Raw genomic sequence first — 12,031 nt, forward strand, 5'->3', positions numbered from 1 at the left:
GAGCCCACTTTTTACCAGAAAAACCCTTCAGTGTGTTATTGTGGCACCCTGGGCCTGAATCCCACCTAAGCTGGAGCATTTTACACTCCTCTAGCAGTGAAAAATGTCTTTAAAACGAGGGATACTTTGCCTTGAGGGGTTTGATGAGGTTCTCAAGGCAACTGCAGTTGTGTCCCTGTTGGAATGGCCAAGCATGGATGCTGTTAATCCATGGGTTGGGTGAATGAACTGATTGAAAAGGTATCAAAGAAGCAGGAATTGGTGGGAGGGCTGGTGGCCCACTGGGGGAATCAGCTGCTCCTCTCCATGAGAACCGGGATGGGATATTTCTCATCGTAAATCAAATTAATTGTCCGTCTTTCCCTAATAACAACCACTGGAAAAACCCAAAGGTATAATGCGGACATTTATGGAAATCAGGGGGCTGAGAACACCCCCTCGCACGAAATCCAGTTTTGAAAAGCAATTAATTCCTCACCTGCTGGTTTTTAATTACCGTCATTCCCGGTGGGAACCACCTGACCCGGGGTTGGGGAGAGGAGCCTGCTCAGCATCACATGCTCTTCCTGCAGGAGGGTTGTTTCCACCAAAAATTAGGATGTGGACAAACACGCCGAGCATGTGGAGGTGGAGCCTGGGGAGGTTGTTAGTGGTCAGGTGTCCATCCCCCTGGGCTGCCCCGTTTCCGGAGCTGACGCCGCTCGGGGTGGTATAAAAGCTTCACCTTTTGCTGCTCCCACCACTTCATTTGGCTCCTGCCTCCCTCTCACCTGCACGGGTGAACTGGTGAGTCTCTCTTGGGTTTATCAGGGAGTTGATGTGCTGCTGGTTGTTGTGGTCAAGAGGATGTTTCTCCTGAGCTTTGCTCCGGGTGCTTCTGCTCCGGGATTTGTCTCGGGGCTGGGGAGGGGATGTCCCGCTCCTATTTGGAGTTTGCTCTGCCTTAAGTAGCTTGCAAATGTTCTGTCACCTCCTCAGAAACTGTGGTTGCCTCTCATCCTCCCTCCTCTTCTATCTCTGGTTAATTTTTTGGTGCCTCATCAAGTCTGGAGATGAAATAAATGAGCGGACGCTGCCGAGCAGCTCCGGGGACTTCAAAAGGGATGGGTGGGAAGAGGCATTATCTGGAAGGAGGAAGCTGCAGGATTCCTGCAGGCAGAGCTGCAGGAGACACCTGGGAGAAGAAAAGAGGAGGAAATGATCTGGGAACAGGAGCTGCAGCCTCTGGGCCAACCCTTCTCCCGGGAAAGGATGAGCCCGGGAATTCTGAGACAACTCCACGATCCAGAGGATCCTCAGGCTGGGTCTGCAACCCTGGGCTATGGGAGGTGTCCCTGCCCATGGCAGAGGGTGCAATGAGATGATCTTTAAGATCCCTTCCAACCCGAACCATTCCACAATTCCATGGTTTTATGGGATAATGTCTCAGTTTGTGGCCTTTGAGCATCAGCAGCTCCGTGTCTGCTCACAGAGGGACGTGGCCTGGTGGCTGTGAGGATCTGAGGAGGTGACAACCAATAGCTCAGCCAGGGAAAAATTCCTAATTTCATTAAGAAAACAAGGAAATGAACTATTTTCATGTCATGGCTTCTCCAAAGTTTAACTGTGGGCGATTCTCTAAAGCTGATGGCCCTGGGCTCCCTAACGATGACTCCTGAGTGCTCCCAGGAAAGGAAGGAATAACCTGGCAGCGTTAATTGCCCAAATCTGAATGCAGAAATCACTGACACGGGCGATATTTTCCTCCCCCTGACCACAAACAGCTCCGGGACTCGGCGCCCGGAGGGGGGGGAAAAAACTCTCAATATCCTGATTTTTTTTTGTGCGTCTCTTTCCAGCTGTGCCTGTCGGTGCCAACCCCCCCTGGCAAGGATGTCCTACTACGAGCAGTGCAAGCAGCCCTGCCTGCCCCCCCCCATCTGCCTGCAGAAGGGCGTCAAGCGGGTGGTGGAGCCGTGCCAGGCCGTGTGCCCCGAGCCCTGCCCGGTGCAGTGCGTGGAGGTCTGCCCGGCCCCCTGTGCCCCCCAGTGCAGCTCCTCCTGCAGCACCCAGTGCGTGGAGCCCTGTGCCACCCAGTGCAGCACCCAGTGCGTGGATGTCTGTGCCCCTCAGTGCGTGGATGTCTGTCCCCAGTCCTGTGCCCAGTCCTGTGCCCCGCAGTGCGTGGATGTGTGTGCCCAGTCCTGTGCCCCACAGTGCGTGGACGTCTGTGCCCCGCAGTGCCCGGCCCAGTGCCCCGAGCCCTGTGCCCCCCAGTGCCCCACCAAGTGCCCCGAGCCCTGCCAGGGCCCCTGCGTGGAGGTTTGCCCCACCAAGTGCGTGGAGTCCTGCGACACCGTGTGCCTGGAGCCCGTCTGCTCCCGGCCCTGCTGATCCTCCCTGAGCACCCCTGGAATGGACAACCCGGCTACAGACCCCCTGCCACGGACTGAGACCTCTCCTGCTCTGCCCAACCCAGGGCCTTTGTCTTGGGAAACGTCCTCTCTGAGTGTTTCTGCCCTTTCCCTCCTGTGACGCTTCTGCTCCTGCTGCCTCAGCACCTCTGCTTTTGGTGGCTGCAGCTGGACGATGTTGGACTGTTGGGTGTCTTGGGAAGATGTTCAGCCATGGCTGTGCTGGAAAATTATTGAGCCATGGTTTTTCTGTCCAAGATGTTGAGCCATGGTTGTGCTGGAAAAGTTATTGAGCCATGGTTGTGCTGCCCAAGATGTCCAGCCATGGGTTTTCTGTTCAAGATGTTCAACCATGGTTGTGCTGTCCCAGTTTTTGAGCCATGGTTGTGCTGTCCAAGATGTTGAGCCATGGTTGTGCTGGAAAATTATTGAGCCCTGGTTGTGCTGCCCAAGATGTTCAGCCATGGTTGTGCTGGAAAAGTTATTGAGCTGTGGTTTTTCTGTCCAAGATATTTAGCCATGGTTTTTCTGCCCAAGATATCCAGTCATGGTTTTTCTGTCCAAGTTGTTCAGCCATGGCTGTGCTGGAAAAATTATTGAGCCATGGTTTTTATGTCCAAGCTGTTCAACCATGGTTTTTCTGCCCAAGATATCCAGCCATGATTTTTCTGTCCAAGATGTCCAGCCATGATTTTTCTGCCCAAGATGTCCAGCCATGGTTTTGGTGTCCCAGCTGTTGAGCCCTGGTTGTGCTGTCAGCAGCTGCTGGTGGAAGATGCCTCCTCTTTTGCTCTTTCCTTCTCTTTTATGTCCTTCCCCTTGTAATGTCTGTGTGTTCAGCAATAAAAACTGACCATCGATGGCAATCCTGTGTCTTCTGTCTTTCTTTCTTTTCGTCTCCACGTCCTCAGGCCCGGGAACATCTTCCCTCAGTTTTCATTTTCAAAATCTGCTGTGCCTGGGGAGGGTTTTGTGCCTGGGGAGGGTTTTTGTGCCTGCTGCAAACAGCATTTTAATTTGGAGCAATTATCTTCTAATTCTAGAAGGAAACTGTTAAAAGGTAAATTTAACCAGCGCAAAGCCTCAAATTCAAGCAAGAAGGAATCGAATCTTCTCGCTGAAATTTTAATTATTCCTTTAAAAAAATTCTGACTTAGACAAAGGTGGTGGGTTGGATGAACTCTTGCCACGATCCCCACTGGCTAAATATGGAAAAGGGGGGATTTGGCTTCAGGAGATGAACCTTTTTGTGGTTCAGAAACAGGCCCGAGCCCCGACTTTGCAGTTTTGCTGCCAGGACCTGCAGGTCCTTTGGGTGGCTTTGGAAGGTCTCACTCCTGTCTCTCTGTCCATTATCTACCCAGGAGCAGGAATCACCTCCCTGATGGAGAGAGATGTTGGAATTTTGGGTTCATTAACACCTGGCAGGCGCAATAACATTTTAATTCGCTTTAAATACACCTTTATTTATTATAACTTTGGAGCTAAAGGAGAGCCCATTGTCTGGAGGGGCGTGAAACCCTTTGAAAGCCCGGATTTGGGAGATAAAGCTCCCATTGTCCTCCCGGGGCCGTGCCTGGGACTGGTTCAACCTCTGGCCGTGCAGAATTGCTCCCCATCAGCTCTGTCATTATGGCAGGGGTGGGGAATCTCTAATCTGGAGAAGAAAAGAGTTATATTTAGGTGTGTGCAGAAGGCTGTTACCAAACGAGCCGCTAATGAGCCCCTTGCGTGTGGAATTTAACAGCAGATTCCTCTTCGGGCCCCGTCTGTCGACACCAAAGGGTGACACCAATAATGAGAGGCAGAAAAAAAAACAGGGCTGGGGAAGGCAAACAAGGCAACCCTGCTCCTAACACGGCCCAGGGAGAGGTTCAACAGCACGAAAAGAGGGACTTGATCCTCTGATTCCTCCCACAGAACACAAACCCTGGGAATTTTGGGAATTCTGTCTCACCAAGGACCTGCTGATGCCACTTTTGGGCACGGGAAAGGTCCTGGTCAGGGAGTCACGTGCAGCTCCATCCCACAGGTGACTCACCTGGGCCTGAGTTCGGAGCATCTCCAGCTGATGAAACATTTCCTCAGCTCCTTCCTCGGGAAAAAAAACCTCCAGGGGATCAACATTTTTCCACCCCCGGAATAAACCCGGGAAGTTCTGCCACAGCTCCAGCAGGTCCAAGCCAGGGTTTGGGGAAAAGGAATTGAATTCATCACAAATGAAGCTGCTGTAAAGTGCAAGGAAAAATGGCAAAATAAAGTTTTTGCCTCCTCCTTCTCTGCTGCAGCAGGCCCAGGAATCCCAGCCAGGCTCTGGAAACCCCAGGGGAAGTGGCAGGAGGCTCCTGTTGGACTGAGCTCATCGAGGTTTCCTGTGCTGGTGGGAAAAAGGTGTTCAAAAAGCTCTGACACACTTCCCTGCCCTGGTCAGCTCTGGGAATTGCTCAGATTCCTGGGATATTTGCAGCAAATTGGTGCCACTTCATCCTGGTCAGCCTTGGAGAGGAGCAGGGAGCTGATGGGGATGTGTCCAGCACCAGGAGCTGGGGGGGGGGTGGAGGTTGTTGGTGGGATCAGCCAAGGATTTTTGGTGGGAACAATCAAGGATTGTTGGTGGGAACAACCAAGGATTTTTGGTGGGAACAATCAAGGATTTTTGGTGGGAACATCCAAGGGTTGTTGATGGGAATAGCCAAGGATTGTTGGTTGGAAAAACCAAGGGTTGTTGGTAAAAACAACCAAGAGTTGTTGGTGGGAACAATCAAGGATTTTTGGTGGGAACAACCAAGGATTTTTGGTGGGAATAACCAAGGATTGTTGGTGGGAACAATCAAGGATTGTTGGTGGGAATAGCCGAGGATTTTTGGTGGGAATAGCCAAGGATTTTTGGTGGGAACAACCAAGGACTGTTGATAAAAACAACCAAGGGTTGTTAGTGGGAAAAGCCAAGGATTGTTGGTTGGAATAGCCAAGGATTGTTGATGGGAACAATCAAGGATTTTTGGTGGGAATAGCCAAGGATTGTTGGTGGGAAAAATCAAGGATTGTTGGTGGGAACAACCAAGGGTTCCTTTTCCAGCAAAGCCAAGGCTTCAGATGAAAGATTTTCTCCATCCCTCACCTGGAAAAATCTCCAGGGAATCCACATTTTTCTGCAACGTGGATCCATCCTCAGAAAAAAAAAAAAAAAGAAATCCTGCCACGACTTCAGCGAGTCTGGAAAAAAGGAATTCAATTCATTAAAAACGAAGTTAATTCAGTGAAAAACCACAGTAAAGTGCAAGGAAAAAAACAGGGGAAAGACTTCTGATTTCTTGGCTTTATGAAGTGTTTTATTCCCCTTTTTGGGGGACGAAACTGGAGAAGGGCAACAGCAAAATCCAGAAGCACAGGAGGCCAAAGATGGACCTGCTGCTCCTGACAGGGGCTGGGTCAGGGATTCCCCCACCCCACTCAGGATTCTGGGGATCTGTGCTGTGGTCACAGAGGAAATTACCCCCTGAATTTTCTGTGAACACGTTCTGCTCCCTCCGGAGCGGACGTGAGTTGTGTCCCAGCCCCACGGATCCGTGGGATCCGTGCCCAGCACGGGGACGAGGGGAATTATTAATGAATTAGCCCGTGATTACCAGCCTGGGTGTGCCCAGCAGTAAAAAACAACAAATCCCCCGCAGCTGGAAGAGGAGGGATCCTTCCCAGACCTTGACTGTGGTCCAGGAGCACGGAGGTGTGAGCGGGGCAGGTTCTGGTTGTGAAAGATTCTGGTCATCGAGTTAATCTGTTGTCATCAGCTGCTGGGAGGGTATAAAACCCTCCTGCCGGGGCAGCTCCTCACCTCCAGTGGCTTTTCCTTCCTTCCCAGAGCAGGAGACACCAGGTGAGTCCTCCCGTGCCCCTCTGGCTGCTCAGGGGGTGGTTCTGGGGCTTTGGGATGAGGGTTTGTCCTTGTTTTGTCCCTCCAGTCCCAGCTCCAGCTTTTCTCCCAGCGGGTGAGAGCCACGGGATGGGGTTTGGAGGCTCTCCGAGGTTCCCAACAGTGGTTTGCTGCCTCTTTGGGGCCCAGAACCCCCTTGCCAACCCTCTGGATTTCCCCCAGGCCGATAAGGATCCTGTGGATAACCAGCAGGGGTTGGGGATCAGCTGCCAGAAGTTGGCACCCGTGGGAAGCTGCTTTTGCATCCGATCGCTTCAGTCTCCTGGATTCCCAGGGCTCCGAGTTCCACTTTTCTGCATAAAATCCTCTCAGTTCACCCAAATTTAATGGCCAGAGATGCAGCTGCTGCTCTGAGGCTCTCACTGACCTGAGCAGGGCTGTGCCTGTTGCCAAAGGGGGCTTTTCTCCACTGATTTCTTGGACTGGGCTCTCACCAGTTTTCTGCTCCTCTTTAAACAAGTTTTAACCCCTGCCCTGAGGTTCTCCTTGAGCTGAGCGAGTTTGCCTTCAAACCGGGGTTTCTTCTGGGTTGAAATGTCCAGAAAACATATTTTTGAGCAGAGGGAATGAAGGAAAAACCCCCTCCCCTCTCTGTTTGTCTCCTCCTCAGCTCCGCAGCCACTTCCCTGCTTGGAGCCGGGCTCTGTCAGGCTGGAGCCAGGCTTGGTTAGGCTGCAGCAAAGCTTTGTCAGGCTGGAGCCAGGCTCTGTCAGGCTGGAGCCAGGTTTTGTCAGGCTGGAGTTTGCCTCTGGCACTCATTTTAGGTGCAGTTCCTCTCTGAGGGTGTGATGGGGGCCCAAAAAATTCAATAAGGGGCAGGTGCAGCAAAGTGGCCTCGCCGGGTCCGGAGAGCAGCATCCTCAGGGATTTATTGCCCAGAGCTGGTCCTTTCCAGTGGTTTTGATGGGAGGATTAACCTCAAAAGCTCATCCTCTTGATGCCAGAGCTGAGGAAGTTCCTGACACCATTGATATCCCAAAAGGAGCCGTGTGTGGATGTGCCTGACCCAGCTTTGGGTTTTTTCCTTGCAGGCTCGGCAGGGATGTCGTCCCACCAGCAGAAGCAGCAGCAGTTCCTCCCTCCCCAGTGCCAGGAGAAGTGTGTGGCCCCTGCCAAGGGCGTGGAGCAAAGCCAGGCCCCCAAAGGCCAGGCCAAGTGCCCCGTGAAGAGCCTCCCCCAGCAGCAGCAGCAGCAGCAGGGCTGCCCCAAGCAGTGCTGCCCCAAGCAGAAGTAGCACCGACGGCACGGGAGATGCAAATTCCCGTTTCCAAATGCAAATTCCCGGTTTCCAAACGCTCCTTTCCCAACTTTTCCTGTCTGCTGGCGCCGCTGGAAGGGCTCCAAAAAACTCCGCAGCCGCCTCCTCAGCCTTGCAAGGAGCTCTTGCTTTACAACGAGGTGCAATTCATTACCTGGGATTAGCTCACCCTCTGCTGCAAAATAATAAATAAATAAATCATGGGGCCGCTTTATCCTGGTCTGAATTTGGGACATGCTGCAATAAAATGACGAGTAACCTCATTACCTGCTTCCTGACATTTTTATTGTCACTTTACTCGTGTTGTTTGTTATCTTTTTTCTTTTATTTGCCAAAAAATTACCTTTAAAGACACACGTGGGGGGTTGAGATGGGATATTGAGGATAAATTCTTCCCTGGGAGGGTGGGGAGGCCCTGGGGCTGCCCCTGGATCCCTGGAAGTGTCCAAGGCCAGGTTGGAGTAACTTGGGATAGGGGAAGGTGTCCCTGCCAGGGGGGACTGGAGAGACTTTAAGGACCCTCCCATTCCAAACCATCCCATGGTTCTGTGACTCAGGGTCACCCATTCCCGAGTTTCCAGGTCCTGATTGGGAATTCCCAAGCTCTGACCCTGACAAACACCTGCCTGTTGCCAGCTGAGGGTCCCTCCCACCTTTTTCGAGCAGAAGCCGAGGAAAAACCTCCACACCTCGGTATTCAAAGCAACTTTTATTGCTGATTTTCACAGTGAAATGAATCCTGGATGCAACACCAGCCTAAAACAATTAGGGCTAAGTGGCAAATCCATCCACAACAACCCCGTGTGGGGTGTCATTGAGACAAGCCCCGAGTGTGTTCCCTCCTCTGCCCCGTGGAGCCCGGGGGAGCCACGCCTGGGGTTTAATCTCTGCTTTCAAAACACGTCTGGAGTGGATTCCATCATCTGGAGCTTTGCCACGAAGCCTCTCAGCTGGAGCTGTTCTTTCACACGTCCTGGAAGATTCCAGGTGAGCTCTGGCTCCTGCCTGGGCAGAGGAGGTGCCTCTGTCCCTAAAACCCCTTCCTGTTTCCTGCAGCCCGGAGGATTCTTTTTAATTGCATAAAACCAATCAGCACTAACATGAGTTGGGAGGGTGATCAGAACCCTTCAGCAGCAGGTTCTGCCCAAACCTCCCGTTATTGACAGGCAAGAAGCCCCAAATGCAGGTGGGAGGTGGAATCTGGGGGGGGGGAAGGCAGGGAAACCAGAGCTGGGCTTTGGGCTGGGGGGAATTTTATTGCTGAGCTTGAGGAACCCTGCCCTGTGCTGCCAGGGAGATTTTTGGGGTCTCCCTGGGCCTTCCAAAGCCAGTGGGACCGGGAGAGGGCAGGAATTCGGGCTGCTGGGGAGCCGAACACACAACCAGGACCCTGCTTGAAGCATCCCGGGGGGTGTTAGTGCAGCACAAAGCGTTAATTGGAGAGGGGGGGGCTTGGGAGCTCAACAGCGATTTTCTTCTCCGCAGAAACTCTGCAGCGGTTCAAAAGGTGCTGGGAAATGACCTCTGGAGACGGGAGATGCGGGAGAGGAGCTTTCGGGTCGGGATCTTCTTCTCCCCCTCGGGGCTCGGCTCGGGCGGCCCCGCTTTTACTTCTGGGCGGGAGGCCACGGGTTGGGCTGTTTGAGCTGCTGCTGCTCCACGGGAGGGGCTTTCTCGGGGAGGGAGCGCTGCTCTGGGTCGGGACAGGGAGCTGGCACCGGCACCGGGGTGTCCTGGAGCTCCTGCTTCCCCTGGGGGCACGGGGCGGGCACGGGGAGCTCCTGGATCTCCTGCTTCCCCTGGGGGCACGGGGTGGGGTCGGGCAGTGGGACAGGGATGGGCACAGGGGTTTCCTTGATCTCCTGCTTCTCTTGGGGGCATGGGGTGGGCACAGGGGTCTCCTTGATCTCCTGGGGGCACGGGGTGGGCACAGGGGTCTCCTTGACCTCCTGGGGACACGGGGCGGGCACAGGGATCTCCTTGATCTCCTGCTTCTCCTGGGGGCACGGGGTGGGCACAGGGATCTCCTGGATCTCCTGCTTCTCTTGGGGGCACTGGGTGGGCACGGGGAGCTCCTTGACCTCCTGTTTCTCTTGGGGGCACGGTGTGGGGTCGGGCAGCGGGACAGGGACGGGCACAGGGGTTTCCTTGACCTCCTGCTTCTCCTGAGGGCACGGGGCGGGCGCGGGGATCTCCTTGACCTCCTGCTTCTCCTGGGGGCACGGGGTGGGGTCGGGCAGCGGGACAGGGACGGGCACGGGGAGCTCCTTGATCTGCTGCTTCTCCTGGGCACCCGCTGCAGCCTCGGAGCGGGTCCCGGGGGCTGGCACGGGGCTCTCCTGGCACTGCTGCCTCTCCTGCCCGCACGGGACCGGGTCAGGGCGGGACACGGGCAGCTCTTGGCAGGCTGGTTTCTCCTCCGGGCACGGCAGAGCCTCGGCTGGGAAGGATGGAGGGCACTTGCTCTGCTGCTGCTGCTGCTGCTGGTCCTGGGCTGGGCACTGGGGCACCGCGGGGGCTTCTCCTTTGCCCGGCTCCTGGCTTGGCAAGGGCACGGCTTTTTCTGGGCACGCCGGGGCTGGATCCGGGCAGGGCGCGGGGTCCTGGAGCTCGGGATGCTGCTGCGGGCACGGGATGGGGTCGGGGCAGGGCGCGGGGGGCTCCTGGCTCGGTTTGGGGATGCCCTTGCTCAGCCCGGGGGGGAGGGTGAGCTCCTGCTTGATTTGCATCTGGTTCAGGGACATCTTTGCGGGAAACGAGACAATCTGAAAGAAAATCAGAGCGTTATTGCGGTGCTGAGCGAGGGGCAGCAGCAGGAGAAGGGGGGGACAGTTATAAAATACGAGTTCAGTCATAAAATACGAGTTCAGTCATAAAATACGAGTTCTGAGAAACCAGAGCGAAGTTCTCCCGGTTTGCCCTCGGTTTCCCAAGGCAGGGAATGACGATCTGCTCTTCCTTTGTCATCCTGCCTTTCAGCTCCTGCTCCCACCCCGTCTTATCTCGTCCCTCCTCTCTCTGCTCTGCGATGTGGGACAGCCCCGGCAGGTCTGGCTGAGGCAGAGCCGCTCCTTTGAACCTGCGGCTGATTTGCACTTCACAGTCCTCCCCCCTTCTTCCCAAAGTGTCAACTCCCTTTTATTTCTGTCCTGGGGAATCGATGAGAGGAGCTGACAAAACCACGGATCTCCTGGCTGGGAGAGAACGGCCTCAGAAAGTCAAAATAATAATAGAAAAAACAATGAAAGTGGAAGAGAAACATAATAGAAAAACAACGAAAGTGAAAGACAAACATTTTAAAGTACTCGGTGTGTCAGAAAGTTGGAAAATATAAATATGGGGCCAAGAGGATATTTTACATTGGCAAAAGTGAAATAATTCACTGGGTTTTGCCCCTTTTGCAGTGGTTTCCAGGTTTTACTTGGGATTAAAAGCCTTTCCTTTATGTATTAAGACTCAATTCCTCCTCCTGCTCTGGTTCCATCCCGAATTTGTGGGTGATGGGAAGGGTTGAGGTGACCTCTGGCCCAGTCCTTCAAAGTGCCACGGAAAGGATGAGCAGGGATAACGTGTCCCCGTGTCCCTGGATCGTCCTGGCCACTAATGACACCTGAGACCTGCATGAATCAGAGCCAGCAGCAGGGATTTCTGCTCCCAGGGCCACTCCTGGGCTCCTGACAATTTGGGAAACTGTTTTGTGGCTGCTGAAGGCTCAGCTGGGCTGGGGAAGAGTCTTTGCCAAAGCCTGGGCTGCTGCTTCTCTAAAATCAACTTAAAAGCACGAATTAAAGGTGAGAACTGGAAAAGTGGTGCCTGAAAGGGGCATTTTGGAGCCCCCTCAGAGCAGGACCTGCCCCAGCCCGGAGCTGTGGGCAGGAGAGGGAGGGTGGCAGCTCCTTCTCCCTTCCCCCTGGGGTTGCTGCTCCTCTCAGCACGTCCCCAAAGCCAATTCCCTCCTCTCCTCTCCGTCCTCCAGGTCAATAAGTCAGTAACACCCCTCTCTTGCCATTTTTTTTACAAGGATCTGATAAGATCTTTAAACAAATTAATACATTGCCCTTGCCATGAGTGAGGCAGCATGGGAGGAATTCCTTCATCCCTCTGCTCCCTCATGCCCCAAATCCCTGCTTTCCCAAAGAATTCTCCCATGCAATTGGAGCTTTAACAATATCCTTGTTCTCAACAGCAGAATCCCAGGAAATCAGCCTGGAGGGAGCTCGAGGAGGCCACTGAAGGAGAACTTAAACCAGCACAATTTCCTCTGCTCTGCCTTTCAGAAAGGGTCCAATTCAGCCCTGAACCACCCCCAGAGTCACCCTCAGCCTGGATTTACCCTGCAGGGGCTGCCTGTCCTCCCCACAACCCCTCTCCTCTCCAGGAACCTTTTGCATATTCAAAGGCAAAGCAGGTGAAACCCTCATTTAAAAAGGGGACACCCACGTGAGG

The 12,031-nt window shown here is 53.9% G+C and overlaps 2 protein-coding genes across 2 annotated transcripts; one reads left to right on the forward strand and one right to left on the reverse strand.

Annotated features, from left to right (window-relative positions):
* The first annotated feature begins 695 nt into the window (after nucleotides 1-695).
* Nucleotides 696-2,373, forward strand: LOC113978424 (proline-rich protein 9-like). Its single transcript, XM_027705358.1, has 2 exons — nucleotides 696-786; nucleotides 1,839-2,373. The coding sequence occupies exon 2, from the start codon at nucleotides 1,873-1,875 to the stop codon at nucleotides 2,371-2,373; it is 501 nt and encodes a 166-aa protein (XP_027561159.1). The 5' UTR covers nucleotides 696-786; nucleotides 1,839-1,872.
* A 6,819-nt stretch (nucleotides 2,374-9,192) lies between these two features.
* On the reverse strand, nucleotides 9,193-10,329 carry LOC113978427 (keratinocyte proline-rich protein-like). Its single transcript, XM_027705361.1, has 2 exons — nucleotides 9,787-10,329; nucleotides 9,193-9,738 (listed from the first exon to the last, which is right to left on the reverse strand). Exons 1-2 carry the CDS (start codon nucleotides 10,327-10,329, stop codon nucleotides 9,193-9,195), a joined length of 1,089 nt encoding a protein of 362 aa, XP_027561162.1.
* Between the last annotated feature and the right edge of the window lie 1,702 nt (nucleotides 10,330-12,031).

This window comes from Neopelma chrysocephalum, unplaced genomic scaffold (genome assembly GCF_003984885.1).
Source record: "Neopelma chrysocephalum unplaced genomic scaffold, ASM398488v2 Primary Assembly neopelma1_325, whole genome shotgun sequence".
Lineage (NCBI taxonomy): Eukaryota > Metazoa > Chordata > Aves > Passeriformes > Pipridae > Neopelma > Neopelma chrysocephalum.